This window comes from Phascolarctos cinereus, unplaced genomic scaffold (genome assembly GCF_003287225.1).
Source record: "Phascolarctos cinereus isolate Bilbo 61053 unplaced genomic scaffold, phaCin_HiC Scaffold_5;HRSCAF=322, whole genome shotgun sequence".
NCBI lineage: Eukaryota > Metazoa > Chordata > Mammalia > Diprotodontia > Phascolarctidae > Phascolarctos > Phascolarctos cinereus.
Genome location: NW_027555958.1, coordinates 150,127,593 through 150,144,024, shown reverse-complemented (window position 1 = coordinate 150,144,024; position 16,432 = coordinate 150,127,593). Strand labels below are relative to the sequence as shown.

The window sequence follows — 16,432 nt, the reverse complement described above, 5'->3', positions numbered from 1 at the left end:
ATGAAGATAACAACAATTGTAGTATTTACCTCATGAGTTTGTTGTGAGGACCAATAAGGGATAGAAATGTCAATTATTATTGTTATCACTTATTACAAGATGATGAAAGCAATGTCACAAAAGTCAAGGTATGAAAAAATCCAGGAGGAGGTGAGTAGAGAGTGTCAAAAGTTTTAGAGGGGGGCGGCGCACGGCGCGCCGCCCAGTGCACATGCACAGCTAGGTGGCGCAGTGGATAGAGAGCACCAGCCCTGGAGTCAGGAGGACCTGAGCTCAAATCTGGTCACAGACCAGACAGTTGACACTTACTAGCTGTGTGACCCTGGGCAAGTCACTTATCCCCCAACTGCCTCACAAAAAAAAAATTACAGAGAACTCAAGAAGAATAAGGACAGAGAAAAGGATTAAGCATTACGAGATGACTTCCTCCCAAAGTAAAGTGATGGTAAAGGAAGGAATAGAAGCTCAGATTTTAGTGTTAGTATCAAAGTCAGAAGACCTTGGAGAATAGAGTGGTAGAGTCAGAAACCATATTGCAAGGGGAGAAGTGAAGCTATAAGTATAGACAATTTTTTTAACAGAAGTACAAATTTACATGTAACTGGGGAAAAACAAAATACTAAATAAAATTTTTAAAAGATGTATAAATGACTACAATAATGTAAGTAGAAGAGCTATAGGACAGTAATTCAAAAGAATGGCAAAGTCAGAAGAAGATTTTTAAAGGATAGCTAAGAAGTAGGCAAATTTGCAAGCAGTACAGAAAGTAGGATAAGGAAGATGAAAGAATGGGAATAAGCAAAGAGGCAATCTCCCAGATGATATAAGATCTAAGATTTAAACAGATAAATTAGACATGGCAGGCAGAGCAACTACCTTTTTTGATTGTAGCAAAGGAGGAGCAAATAATGTCTGACTGCAGGGGGGTTCAGAGGTGTAGAGTTGTAAAGAAAATGAAGCTCACAAAAAAATTGTGTCAATTTTCTCAAGAAAGAGGGGACATTATTGAGAGGGAGGTGAGATATGACATATGAGGAGATAGAAGATCAATGTAGCTGTTGCGAGGAACATGTTAGAGAGTAAATGAGGAAAAAATAAAACATTCCTATGTAATATTAGGGATCTGGTTAAGATTAAATAACATCAGGTTTAAGTGAATCCAGTCAATATTAGTTGTGAAACATCTTTCAGCAGTGTTCAGCAACACAGAAGCTCAGAAGGCAAATGGTAGCGTAAACAAGGGCTGAAGTTTGGCAATACATCAGCACAAAGATAAAAGGGAAAGGAATTCAAGGGCAGAGATAAGGGTATAATTATCTTTGTCAACTACTACTGGGTGAATACTTAATAGCAATGAGAAGAGAATGAGCCCAGTAAAGAGGTAATGATCTGGGTTCTCTCCACTCATACAGCCAGCCCTCTAGTTTAGGCCTTCATCACTGCTCATCTGTATCAGTGTAAAAGCCTTCTAAATGATCTCCCTGCCTCAAGTTTCTCACTACTCTAATCCATTCTCCACTCAGCTTCCAAAGTGATTTGTAAAACTGAAGACCTAACCATGTCACCTTCTGTTCAATGAGCTCCAGTGGTTCCTCACTGCCTCTAGAATCAAATGCAAAGTCCTTTGGCACATCAAGGTTATCTTGATAACCTGGTCCCCTCCTACTTTCCAATCTTCTTGTATGTGAGCAACACCACTAGACTACTTGGAGCTCTGGTTTTCTTCAAGCCTCTGCTCAAATCTCATCTCTAAAGGAATCCTTTTCTAGTTCCCTAGCTGCTAATGCCTTACCCTTTCAGATAACCTTTCTATTCTGTATATATCATGTACATACCTTGTATGTTATTTAAAAATCTAATTCTACCCAATTAGAATGCATATGCCTTACAGGGAAGAAATATGGGGTTTTGTATTCCTAAACCTCATTGCAACACATAATAAGCTCTTAATAAATGCTTGGTGACTGAGAAAGGAGAAGGTAGACCAGGGTATTTAGGAGGACATCAATACATATAGTAAAATCTCCAAGTATGAAGGAGAGTGTAGAGAGTGAAATCAAAATGGTGGAATGAGAGGAAGCATTTTTGCCTAACTCACTGAGCACACCTACTCCCACAACAAAACAGAAAACTCACTAGACCTAATTCTGATCAGAAAACCAATAAAAAGTCACACTGTGCTATTTTTCCTGACCAAGACAACTTATGAAGACAGACAAGGAGGTCTGTGGACACTGAGATGGGGAAAGGAGCTAGCGGAGCAGGGGTGGGAATGGAAAGGAGAATACCTTGGGGGTTCCCTGAACTGGATGTATATAACTGGGGGTTCCTGAACTGGAACGAGGAGCAAGAACGGGTGCCAGCAGGCAACGCTGTCTCATACTCTGTCTTATACTACTTAATTCTGGGTCACAGATTCAGGGTGAAGAAGAGCAGTGACAAGGGTGCAGACTGCTGACTCAGTTCTAACACAGCCCACAGCAGCAGGTGAAAGATGAAATGACTGAAGAAACAAAGGTTCGATCTTCTGAGCATATTAATTTATTAAGCAATACATGGCAACTGCCTGACAAACTGGGACACCCCAGACTTCCTCAGCTTAGACCTGGACCCTTAATACTGGGGAAGACAGATTTTTATACTTTAAGAACAATTAAGGCCAATTAATTAAAAGGAAACAATACAACATTAAGCAATCTGATTTCTAATTAGATGAAAGATTAGGTTCTAAGTTAGAAGGGGGAGAGTGAACAGGTGCAATTTTCTGAAATCAGAAAAAGAGGTGTTGCACTCACCCCAAGTGTCTGTAAATAATCAAAGAAACATGGAAACAGGGGCAGCTAGGTGGTACAGTGAACAGAGCACCAGCCCTGAAATCAGGAGTACCTAATTTCAAATTCGGCCACAGATACTTGGCACTTATTAGCTCTGTGACCCTGAGAAAGTCACTTAACCCCATTGCCTAGGCAAAAACAAACACAGAAAAAAAGAACATGGAAAAATAACTGACTGACCAATATGGGGCCAGTTTGCACATATGGCTTGCCTGAAATGTACAACTGTAAGAAAACTTCTTGCATTAATCTTTGGATATAACTGGCCAGTACAACCTAGATCCTTAGTTAGGGGTCTCTAAATAGTAGGTAGGGATGGTCCAGCTTCCTATTGATGCAGGGATAGGTTCAAATAGTACAACAAGTTTTTCTCCCAACTCCCACAACTGAATAAATTTTTCTCACAAGACAGAAGTTGGACTAGACCCATAATTGAACAGAAATGGAACTGAGCTAGTTCCAGAACTAAGTCACAAGTTGGAGTCAGTGTGGTTCACTCAGTTCTCACAATTAGCCACTTGCTGCACTAATCTCCTCAATCCCCTCATGACACACAAGCCTGCAGTGGAATAACCAGGACAAGAAACTAAAACCAAAGGGAAGCCAGCAGTTCAGCCACTCTGCACCTGCACAACTTTCCTATGGGCTAGTTATTTATTCTGAGTCCAGAAACAGTTTACTGAAACTCAGCTACATAATAAGCTAATAGATAGAAATGGGTCAGGATTTTACAAAGTTCATACCAAGAGGGCAGTAAACAAACCTCTCCATAGATTGCATTACTGTGGAAACCCTGAACATGTGCAGGACCCCAGACTGAGCTATGAAAACAGCAGCAGGACATAAAAGACAAAAGCTCAAGATATACATTCCCCCAGTAGTGAACAGAGTCCAACACTAACACAAGGCCCAAAGTCAAGAAGTGGGCTGGAAAAATGAGCAAACAGGAAAAAAAAAAACTCAATCATAAAAAGCTACTATGGTGACAGTAAAGCTCAAGACACAAACACAGAAGACAACTGCTTGAAAACATCTACAAGCAAAGCCCCCAAAGTAAAATGCAGATTGGACACAAGCCCATCGAGAATTCTTAGAAGAGTTAAAGAGATTTTTTCTTTTGCTGTTTGGGTTTTATAATTAGTATTTTATTTTTTCCCCAATTACATATGAAGACAGCTTTTAATACTCATTTTTTATAAAATTTTGAGTTCCAAAGTTTCTCCCTCCTCTTCTCTCCCTAAGATGGTAAGCAATTTGATATAGATTATATATGTGCAATCATGCAAAACATATTTGCATATTAATCATGTTGTGAAAGAAAAAAACAGAACAAAAGGAAAAAACCATGAAATAAAGTGAAAACAAGTATGCTTCGATCTGCAGACTCCTGCACTTCTTTCTCCAGATGTGGATAGAATTTTCCATCATGAATCTTTTGGGAATTGTCTTGAATCATTGTATTGTTAAGAAGAGGTAAGTCAATCATAGCTGATCATCTCACAATGTTGCTGTTACTGTGTACAATGTTCTCCCAGTTTTGCTCACTTCTTGACAGTTCATGTAAATGAAAGATTTTTTTAAAAAGAGCAAAAAAAATTTTAAAAACTAAATAAGAGCACTAGAGGGAAAAATGATTAAAGAAATGAGAGCTATGCAAGAAAGTTATGAAGACAAGTGACAGCTTGGTAAAAGAGGTACAAAACCTTATCGAAGAAATTAAATCCTTTAAATTATAACTGGCCAAATAGAATTTAATGACTCCATGAGATATAAATAATAAAATAAAGTCAAAAGAGAGGGTAAGGATAGAGAAGACGTGTGAGTCAGGTACTGAATCTCCTAAGAAAGAATGTTAGCTGCTCTGAGAGTAGAGAATGGTTTTCTATTTTTTAAACCCTAGAGCTTAGCTTCAGAAATTGTAAGCACTTAAAAGTGCACTATTGCTGAGAAAGGAAACAGAATGACCTTGGAACCAGTAAGCTACCACAAAAACTGAGTGACAGAAATGCAGAAAACCTTAAAGGAGGTTTACTAAGTAACAGTGGCAGAGAGAAGGACTGGAAGTTTGTTCCAATATTGGGAGGAAGGGGAGAGATTGGCGGGGGGGGGGGGGGATGGAAGACAAAACATGAAATAACAGAAGACAGCCAGAGATACAGCATCTTCTGATCTTCTGGAGGAAGTCACATTTCTGAGAATGCAAAAAGATGGGGAAAGATTAAGAGGAAGATGACTAGGATGAAGGGACATTTGTTAAGACACCAAGGTGGAATAGACAATGGGGCAAGAATGCCTGAAGATTCAATCCCTGAAGAGCCAGAACTAAAACCCAATCCAACCAAAGAATAGTGCTGGTGACAGAGGACTTCAGAGTCAGAAACAGCTCTATCTAATAAGAACAACAGTTCATCATTAAACAGTATTTTCAGGTTTGCAAAGTACTTTATATACATTTTCTCCCTAATTATGAAAAATTAGGACTTTATTTTTTCCTTAGAAATGACAAGAGAGGAAATTCAGGTTTCTACCTGAATAGGCTTCTCTTACTGCCAACTACTTAGCCACCACTCACATGAGCGTTCGCTCAGTGGTAATGGCAGGCAAACAAAGTTCTCCTCCCACACATAAGAAAAATGTAGGACAGAGTAGGTACAGTTTTCACATAAAATAGGGGGCCAGGTCTGGGCCTCCCATATAAAATACCATCATCAATACATAACAGGACAGTAAAGACACCTATATTATTGTCCTGTTATATACTGGGGGAGTTAGTAGTAAAAGAACAAAAGAGCAATACCAAAATATTATGTAAAATAGCTAACGAATAAAGTGCATACCAAAGAGTAATAACTAAATTAAGTTTTGAAAAGATATTCATAGATTTAGTGCTAGAAGGGACCTCAGTGGCCATATGGTTCAAACCTCTCATTTTACAAATGTGTATACTGAGGACCACGCTAGGTTATGTCTCTTGCCCAAGGTCATATAAGTATTAAGAGACAGACAAGATTTGAACTCATCTTCCTGGTAATTTCCTCTATTTCTAAAATAGCACTCCCTTGGAACTCAAATCCTAAGTTAAAAAATTAAAGATTTGGAATATTTAGTTATGATATAAATTATGAATACATTATAAATTCAATGGAATTAGTCAAAGATGAAATCAAATAATTTTGACACATGGCTAAAAGTTTCTGCTAAAATTCCTATTCCCTCTGTACCATTAAATTGAGTGGTTATACAACAATAAGACTGGATTAACTAAAATACAAATCAAAACAACTCCAAGATGCTATCTCACCTCTATCAGATAGGCAAAGGAGACAAAAAAGGAAAATGACAATTACTGGATGAAAGTCACACACAAAGACTGTACTATTGGTGGATTGGTTCAATACTTAAATAAAACAATTTGGAGCTATAGCTCCAAAAATTCACTAAAATGTGCAGATCCTCTGACCCAGTGATATACAACAAGGAATAAATCCTTCCAAACATCAAAGGCAGAAGGAAAGAACTAATACATACATAATATTTATAAGCAGCACTTTTTGTTGTAGCAAAAACAAAGTAGGTGCCTATCAATTGTGGAATGGCTAAACAAATGATGCTATATGAATGTAATGAAATATTATTACACTGTAAGAAACGACCAAAGCAACAGATTCACAGAAACTTGGGGAAGATTTGTACAAAATGATGAAGAGTTAAATCATCAGAAGCAGAACAATGTACAATTTGAGTACAATACTGTATATGAAAACTTTGAAAGACATAAGAACACAATGCTCAATAAAATGACCAGTCAATCCAGAAGACTAATGAGGCATACTTTCTTTACAGAAAGGTGTTGGGGCGGTATGTAGGTACAGAATAAGATAATAAATTTCCAAACTCAATTTTCAAAGTCCCTGCCTTTAAGAAGCTTACATTTCCTAGGAGAAAAGATATACATAAGTATTTACAAAATAATTACACAGAAAACATTTTGTGGGGAAGGTCACCAAAAAAGGTAAAAAAAAAAAAAGTGGGGGGGATACCAAGGTAACTTTGACCAAACTATGATGAATCCTACCTGGAATCTTGCCTCAAGGATCTGCATTCCTTATCTAGATTGCCCCATTTTACAGCTTCTGAATCTACAGATTACTAAAAATAAAATGTTCTTGTTTCCTTTCCACTCCCCCCCCCACCAAAAGATAGAGTTAGTTGGATAATGAGTGAAGAGATTTAAATCAGTCACCTCTAAATCAAAGGAGGAATCACTTGTACATATAAAATATTTAAAAGTCTTACTCATTGCTAAAAATATTTTAAAACACTTTATTATAGACAATATTAAATATCAATAAAACCAATTAAAGAAGCTTTGTAACTATTTACATTTTTTAAATGAATTTAAATGCACAAAATATTCTAACTTTTTTGTCACTCTCTATCTTCATCAGGGACCTTTATTTGTCCATTCATTCTTATTCTCTTTTCCTATATGGTGGTCATAGATTTCTGGTCCTTCACTTTCCTTCTTTCTTTCTTTCTTTCTTTTTTTTTTGCATTATTTCATAAAGGTATTTCTATATTCTCTATTTCCTCATATTTGTCAATATCTCAAATACATTACAATATCCTATACATGAATGTATCATAATTTTAACATTTCTTTATCGCATTTAGATTACTTCATTTTTTGCAATTATAAATAATGTTACACTGACAATCTTTGATAGTCTCATTTCTAATTCAACACAACAGCATGAAAAAAAATCAAAAAAGTCTCAAAGTAACCTTTAATATCTTCAAAGGTATTTTACTCCCTCCTCCAATTTTACTCCAGAAATTTGTCTGAAGCTCTCTTTTTTCTTTCTACTAGCACTCTATCTTTATCTATGTTTATAGTCCCATTGATAGTAAATTCTTGGAGACAGGAAACTGATTTTTAAATCTTTTTATTTCAAGTTTACCATGTTCCTTGCACGTATACAGATATTTGATATTTGTCAAACTGAGTTCTGAATACCTCAATTTAAAAATTGTGGAATCTATTCAACTTGGACATATTTTAAAGATTTACCCAACAAATTAATTTTGGTTAGCATCTAGTCTGTTTCTGATATCTTATGAATATTCCTGACAGTACAGAAGAGAATAAAAACATAAATTAATCTCTGACAAAATTTTCTGAAGACAAATGACCTAAGACTGCCTATAAAACAATTCAGACTACCATTAGGAATGCTAAATTTATGCATTCCTGCAAATGAACAAACAAAAGGAATAGCTTCTAAGCAGAAACTCCTGTCTCTTGTTTTTCCACAGAATTATGTAATGATACAAGTTAAAACACAGCTCTACGTGTATTTTGTGCCTACCCAGATGTGGGTGTGTTTCAAAATGTAATTCTACATGCAGGAATGCATTTCAATTATGCCTACTTATGATTAAGGCATAATACTTTGGCCTTCATTTTCTATAATTTTATTACTCAGAGAAATGCCTACACAATTCTTAAACCAGTCTTGAAATCTTATTATATATGTGCCATAAATCTTTCATCTATTTAACATGATTCACTTTTTGAACCCCTTGTTAATAAGGAATAGGCACAGGAAAAATTTTCCCATTCTTAGTTTAAATAAACGAGTAATTTTATATTGCTTTATGAACTAGAACTTTTTCTGCCTTGGTATCTCAAAGAGTTACACTGGCTGTGTTTTTTCAAACATTCTAAATTTGACTTTTAAAATGAGCAAAAGAAAAATTTGGGGCTCCAATTAATCCAGAACAGAAAATTAAAGGACAGAAAAATATCACAATAGAAATCTGTATATCATAATAAGTTTTAGAGCACAGAGATTTTTAAGACTATCTAGTTCAACCCCTTCATTTTATAGATGAGGAAACTAAAGCCCAGAGACACTAAATGGGTAACTTGTCAAAAATCATCTAGACAGCAAGTGATGGTCAGGATTCAAATCCAAGTATCTTAATTCTCAGTTCAATGCTCTGTCAATTATACTGAGACAAGAATCAGAAATTTCTTAAATGTGAATTAAAAACTAAAAAACAAACTACTCAAGTTAACACATAAAGTGAGATTCATTCTGAAATTTTACATGTTTTCATAATCTGCACAAAGGTAGATTCCGACAAATACATTTACATATTAAAGCAAAAATCTAAACCTAATCTAAAACAATTCTATTTACATTTACCATTTCCACCTAAACCAGATCAAGGTTTCCTAAGTAAGCCATCAGTATCATGGGAAGTTGGCAAAATTGATCCAACATTAAGATTACAACTTAAAATGTATTCCTTGAGGTCTATGGCATTAACCATATTGTGGGACGAGGGCTCACTGTGAAATACAACTAAATTACTAAAACAAAACAAAACAAAAAAAGCACAAAGTGACAGGATTCTTGGACTGGGAGAAGACGGGCCTGTCGAAAAGAATAACTTCTAGTTTGACAAACAAAATAAATCCTAGAACCTAAAATTTTGAATGGCTCAGTTGTATGGCCCTTCACTATTAGCTTCTGCAAAGCACAATCTCATAAGAGCCCATCTCCTCTGGCTCTATAGCAACTCACCTGGGAGTCATTTTTGTATCCTCTGGGAGGAGCTCTGAATCCATGCTGCTCTAGCACAGCCAACCCCTGCTGGCTTCCCCTTAGGATCAGGATCCAAGTATGAGAAGTAACTCTGAACAGAACCCTGGTGTTCATCAGTCATAAGACAGATCAGCTCTAAACAGAAATACAATACAGATGTCACCCCCAAAACATACAACACATGAATCTAAAACCAAAAGGGTATTAGCCTTCATTTCACCATTAGGTTAAAACACTGTACATACAAAACAAAAATAAGGGAAAGCCACAACTGACCTCAATTCATTAATGTCCATAATATTTTAAGGAAAAACAGTATATCTTTATATTAAAAACATTATATAAAAACATAAGAGGCAGGGAAATAACTTTTATTAAATTCTAGATGACAGAAATCTATGTCAATAAAGAGCTATTTGATGTTCTTATTTTATCTAGAATGTGGCTCTACACACACACACACACACACACACACACACACACACACACACACACTCTTCTCCCCCCCCCCCCCATTTCAATGGAATAGGCAACCTGGTCCACCAATGCAGGTCAGCATCTTCTCTGCAACTTGTCTTCAGAGAGCTGCCCTAGAGCACTGAGGGTGAATGACTGCTATTTGCAAGAGGCTTCCTGGTTCAACGGCAATTTTCTATCAACTTTTCAGCTGCCTTACATACATACATGTAGTTTTGTTTAAATAAAAAGACTCAATGCCAGCAATTGTCCATGGGGAAGGATTAGCAAATTCACAAATTATGTTTCTATTTATTAGCTGAGCCTTTTACACCTCCATCTAATAACTTGTTAAGCAAGGGCTTCTGACTTGATTACACTATTTAGTCAATGAAAGGGTGGTTCTGATTTCCCAAGTGAATTTTAATTATACAAACCCTTGAATTTTATACCAGACTCAGCAAATATATTTTTATGGGCTACAACCGTTGTCAAGGCTGAAGATTTTACTCAGCAATTAAGCCTCAGCAGGATTCTCTAGCATGATACAGGGGCTCAGATCTATTCCGAGACCCAGGACCAATCATGCCATGAGTTCATTCCTTGCCCCACTCAAAACATTTCTGGCAAAATCAAACGAATGTTAAGAGCAATTCTGGAGAAAAATCACAAAAACAAAGGGGAATGAAAGGTTGACAGACAAAATGCTAAATATAAACATCATGTATTTGGCTCTATTCCTCACTATGGACATTAGCCAAATCCTGGTCTCTAACTGTATATATACACATGCACGCAGGAATGAAAATCAAAGCATTAATATCTGTCCATAAGCAACTGTTCTTCAAAAGGATTTCAAGAAAATACAGTCTCAGATTTAAAATCTCTTTCCTTCTTCCTATTGAAATATACTAGAACTCAATATAACATCTGAGATTCGTATCATAGGTCTGTCTTCTAGATGAAAGGGTCTTAAACTGAGGTTCTTTTGATATTTCAGAATCCCTTGGATACTGTCCAAGAAGAACCTGCCTTCTACTGGCTTCTGCTCTTCGGTGAGCAATGTGTTACTGAGTTTCTGGTGTACTTCCACCAAAATAATTTATTTTGTATGGTTTTTAAGTACAAAACGAAAATGTTAACAATTAAAGCTCTCTTTTGTTTAGGAACACTTTAAAGGAAGAGGTTTAAAAGTTCACCTCGCTCAACAGTAATAAAAAAAAATCTTCAGAGACTGTTTTCCTATTTATCTTTAAGGAGGAGCTTCCTCCTCTCCCAACCACAGTTAATTGCTTTTTTGGTCAGTAATGGACCTTACTATTTCAGTCTCTCCCATAACAAAAGAAGGCCTACAGATGGATTCTTACTTAAGATAATTTCATATTAAGGTAAAATATTACTAAGAAAAAAACCTGACTCCTCTCTCTCCTAGGTTCTAATGAGTTTTAAAAATGAAAGTACATGAGACTCAGGATCCAAAACACTGGGGAGTCTCAGGATCAGTACCAAAGACCTCTACCATACATCAAGAGTGAAGTGTAACATCAGGGTGAACAGGATTACGGGTATCATTATGGTTAGTGTGTGTTGCAAAGATCTTCTCTTTTTAAAAAGTGACCATCATAATTACTCAACTTCAAAACTCTAATATTTACTTGATAGTTTAAAAAATATTATTATGCTATAGACCCAAACAAAGGAAAAACTTTCTTTTAATAACAGTAATTTCTGAAGTATGTTTTCTTTATAAATATTTTAATTTCAAGATCCTAAAATAGTTTGGCATTATTCAATGGCATTCTTCACTAACAAAAGCAAGTTACATTTACTAAGAAGCATATTTTTCTCAAATGAAGGAAACGGAACAATGCTAATTGTGTTTTAAATCCTTGGGACTCATTAAAAAGAACTTGTATAAACAACGTAGCTTTTGAAATTGGAATGGGTGGGGGAAGAAAAAAAGCCACAGCAATTAATTATTAGATTTATATCTGTATAGTTCCTTAACTGCTTCTCTACTTAATCTAGTTGGGGGTGGGGGGTATTTATTTAATATAGAATGTTAAAACATGAGGAAATTATCTTTAAAAAATTATTCTTTCAAAATTATAACAAAGAAGTTATAAACCACCACACTGTGTTGTACAAGAATATAATCACTGAATGATACTCATTCATACTTCATTTATAAGAAAACCAGTTGTTAGGGTATCTGCATGATTCAAGCACTTTAGCAAACTTATAAAGTGTCCAGAGATTTTTTCAAATACTGATTAGTACAGCCTTAAAGCATTACCTGTCTTAATTATATATCTCCAGGAAGATGGGCAGAGGCAGAATTGAGGACTGGAAAGTAGGTTGAGAATTTCAGTGATGACAAGTGATATAAATGAGAAAAGTCAGAAAAATGAAGCTTGGCTGTGAAATTAAATGAAGCTAAAGCCAAAGCAACATGAGTATGCAGAATAGTTTGTACTAAGGCCACATGCCACCTTTCCCTGCCAAAAGTTATTGTTGATTGAGAGGTAACCACCCTATGCTAAAAGAGATGATGTGACAAAATCTAAGAGGTGAAAGATAATGAAGGGACTTCCCAAGAAAAGCTCAGATCATCTTTAACATAGTAATGTATCCTAAATTTAGAGAAGGGATAATATAAACTTTCCTAATGCAGACAGGAAAATTTGACTAGGCCAAAGACTTTTTGATAAGAGTTTGGAGCAGAAACCAAGACAACCTAAACTGAAATGGTCCAGAAGAAAGAGTTAATCAATCAGTGAGGTATAATTATAATAGCACAATTCAAATCATACTTTTAAGATTTTTTTCTATTCTGTTGCTTTAAAAAAATTAATAAAAATTGTTTTCACAAAACAATCACCTCCCAATAAACCTTCATAGTAACTTCCCTTTAAAATTGTTTTGCTTTAAGCAAAATAATTTAAAATACAATTGTGACTGAGAACCTTCCACAGAAATGAAAGAAGTATATTTTAATATTAATCATCTATACCCAATATTGGTCATTGAACTTATCTGTTATTTTTAGTATTACTTTCATTTAGATTATTGTACATATTGTTCTTTTGGTTCTTTGATATGCATTAGTTCATATAGGTCTTCCAACTTCAGAAGGAATTCTTATTTGTCATTTCTTATAGCACAATAACTATTCCATTATAGTCATAAACCACAATTTGTTGAAATCATTCCCCAATCTATTGGAACATATTTTTTTAAACTAACAGCTTTGGATTTTGCATCACCTATATTTACCATTTCACACACCACCACCACTCTCTTGCCTCCAAGAGAGCTATCCCTAATACTAGTGATAACAACAGGGACTGGATCTATGATTTCATTGCTAAAGGGAGCTCTCAGATGAGGAAAACTCCCTCTACTTACACATGTGAAACTTTCTCTGAAACTTATAGTCTTAGAAAGTTATCTAAAGCACTAAGGGGTTAAATGAATAATGAAAGAGCATATAATTTGTTTCCAGCTTTTTCTTACTACAAATAGTGCTACTATGACTATTTCAGTACATATGAAACTTTTTTTACTGTCATGATCCCTGTAGGATATAAACCTAATAATAGGATTGCTAGATCACAATGTTATAATAACTTTTCTTGCATAATTCTAAATTACTTTCCAGAGAGCCTGGGCTAATTCACAACTCCATCCACACTGTAACTGATGTGTCTATCCTACCACAGACACCCTCCAATACTATTTTCACTAAAGGTGACACCTTTAGTGCTTTAAAATTTACAAAGCATTTTTTTCAGCTGTCCCTGAGGTACATCATCAGTACAAGTAGTTTTATGACCATTTTATAGATAGAGATAAAGAAATCTAGGCTTAGAAAGGCCAAATGGGAGCAGCTAGGTGGCACAGTGGATAGAACACCAGCCCCGGATTTAGGAGGACCTGGTTCAAAACCGGCCTCAGACACATAACATTTACTAGCTGTGTAAACCTGGGCAAGTCATTTAACCCCACTGCTTAGCGCGCACACACACACACACACACACACACACACACACACACACACACACACAAAGTCAACTGATTTGACCTTGGTTTGACCATGAACTCACCTAGTAAGTGGAAGAACTAAAATTCAAACCAGAGTTTTCTGACTCTAAACACAGTGCTATTTCAATTACACTATGTTGTCTTAAAGAATGGGAATAGGAAAAAACAAAACTGGTTAACAGAAAGTGAAACTAAAAATGTATGAATTAAAAAGTTATTTCAGAATGGAGCAAAAGAAAGAGCACTATCAATAGAAATAAATTAAATAAATGCTACGAGAGCAAGTTTTTACCTGAAGCCAATGCAAGTAGACCAGGGACCCCAAAAGAAAATAATCTACTTTTCTAGGAATCTAAGGAGATAAAAGGATGAACTCAAACTAGAAATGGAGTAGAACTTGGAACACTATCAAAAATGTAGGCTCTCATTAGGAGAACCCAAAGTTCAAAGCCAAAAAGGATCTGTGAATTATAAACTGTGGTCAATCGATCAATCAATCAATATTCATTGAGTCAATCAATCAATCAATATTTATTAAGTAACTACTGTGTGACAGGCGATGTGGTAGTGGCTGGAGGTACAAAGAGGTGATGGACTAGAGGCTCAGAGTAAGACATGCATTTTTAGACATGATGAATATATCAATGTTTTTCCAAACTATACTATTTGTTTTAAGGGAGAGCTTTTATTGTGTGGTTGAGATGTTAGAGGGAAAAGTGGAAGGAATGGGGTGGGGGAAGAAAGAACAGAGGGAAGGAGGGAGAGAATCATTTATATGTGCAGAAGAAAATATGAGTTCAAAAGGGAATACAGACAATCCATACTGGTACAATTGTGTTAAATTTAAACTTAAATATACATATTTAATAGAATTAATATACACTTTAAAAAAGAAACAATTATATGTGATATATTCATGGTTTCCTATACCATTCTCTTTTTCTACTGTTCTTTCTATATGGATATTTGAATTTCTTGATGTTTGTCAAGTTCATAATTTTTTTTAAAAGACAATGAGAAAAAACAACAAATAGAGAAGTTTGTAATTGAACCTAAAGGTAATTGGGAGTCGCTTGAATTTACTGAGGAGGGAGGGGAGTGACATTTTCAGACCTGTACTTTAGCAAGTTCTTTTTGACAAGTGTATGGAGGATTAGGAGAAGGAGAAACTTGAGGCAGGGAGATCAAGTAGAAGGCTATTGCAACCATTCTCCAATAGATAAGTGGTCAAAAGATATGAACAAAAGGTTCTCAAAAGAAGAATTGTAAATTATTCACAACCACATGAAAGAATGCTACAAAACACTAATAATAAGAGAAATGAACAACCCTGAGATTTTACCCCACACTCTGCAAACTGGCAAAAAATGACCAAAAAATGGCAATAGTTGATGTTGAAGAGGCTGTGGAATGTTAGGCACACTAATACACTGTGGTGCTGTGAAATATTACAAACGTTGTGGAAAACAATTTTTAATTATGCAAATAAAGTGACTAAATGTATATACCCTTTGAACCAGAAACTCTTATTACTGGCCTTAAACCCCAAGGAAGCTAGCGTTCCTACATAAGCCAAAACGTTTATAGCAGTACTTTTTGTGACAGCAAAGATTTAGAAACAAAGTAGATGCCCATCAAACTGAGGACGGCTAAACAAATTGTGGTATAAGAATGTAATAGAATATAACCACTCTGTAAGAAATTATGTATATGATGATACAGAGAAGCATGAGAAAACAATATATAAAATGACAATAACATAAATAAAAAGAACTACACACCCAAAAAGCGAATGGAACAAAATAAAGAACAAGCATGACTTGAACGAAGAGAGAAGAGAACATCCCCAACCAATCCCTTTTGTGAAGGTGTGAGGTCTGACATATAAGTGTTGCACATTACACATGGTTCTGGACTAATTTTTTTCTCTTCTTTTTCCTTTTTCTTTTGGGGCATGGGGGCCTTAAAAAATACTATTATAATGGGATGATTCTCTGGGAGGGATAAAAGGGCGAGACACCAGAGAAAACTATGATGGTATAAAAAGCAGAAGATATCTATAAAATTGTTTTAAGGCTACTACTGCAATAGTTCAGATGAGAGGCAACTAGGACCAGTTATTAGTGCAGTGAACATGTGAATATAGAAAAGGGAATAGACAGCTGAGATACTGTGAAGAAAGAATGGCAAGTGATTGGATAGGCAAGGTAAAGAAGACTGACAAGTAAGGTATGACTTTGTAGGTTTTCAACTTAGGAAATTGGAAGGATAGTAGTTCCCTCAACTTAAACTGGGAAGATCAGAAGAGGAATAAGTTTTAAAGGAAAAGATAACGAATTCTGTCCAAGACATATTAAGTTTGATACGTTTATGGAACACCCAGTTGGAAATATATATATATATGGTTATTAGCACTAGAATTCTGGAAAGAGTCATCCAGACAGATAATATCTAAACCCATGAATGCTGATGAGGTCACCAAGA

The 16,432-nt window shown here is 35.5% G+C and overlaps 1 protein-coding gene across 5 annotated transcripts in view; it reads right to left on the bottom strand.

Annotated features, from left to right (window-relative positions):
- The window catches only part of CDK19 (cyclin dependent kinase 19), a 202,207-nt gene that overhangs the window by 82,748 nt on the left and 103,027 nt on the right, over positions 1 to 16,432 (bottom strand). Inside the window, exon 4 of one of the 5 annotated variants that reach the window (XM_021008145.2) lies at positions 9,428 to 9,583. The exons of the other annotated variants lie outside the window; for them this stretch is intronic. Within the exon in view, the coding sequence (XP_020863804.1) occupies positions 9,428 to 9,562 (135 nt within the window). The 5' untranslated portion in view covers positions 9,563 to 9,583. The remainder of the gene's footprint in view (positions 1 to 9,427; positions 9,584 to 16,432) is intronic. 5 annotated transcript variants of the gene reach the window in all.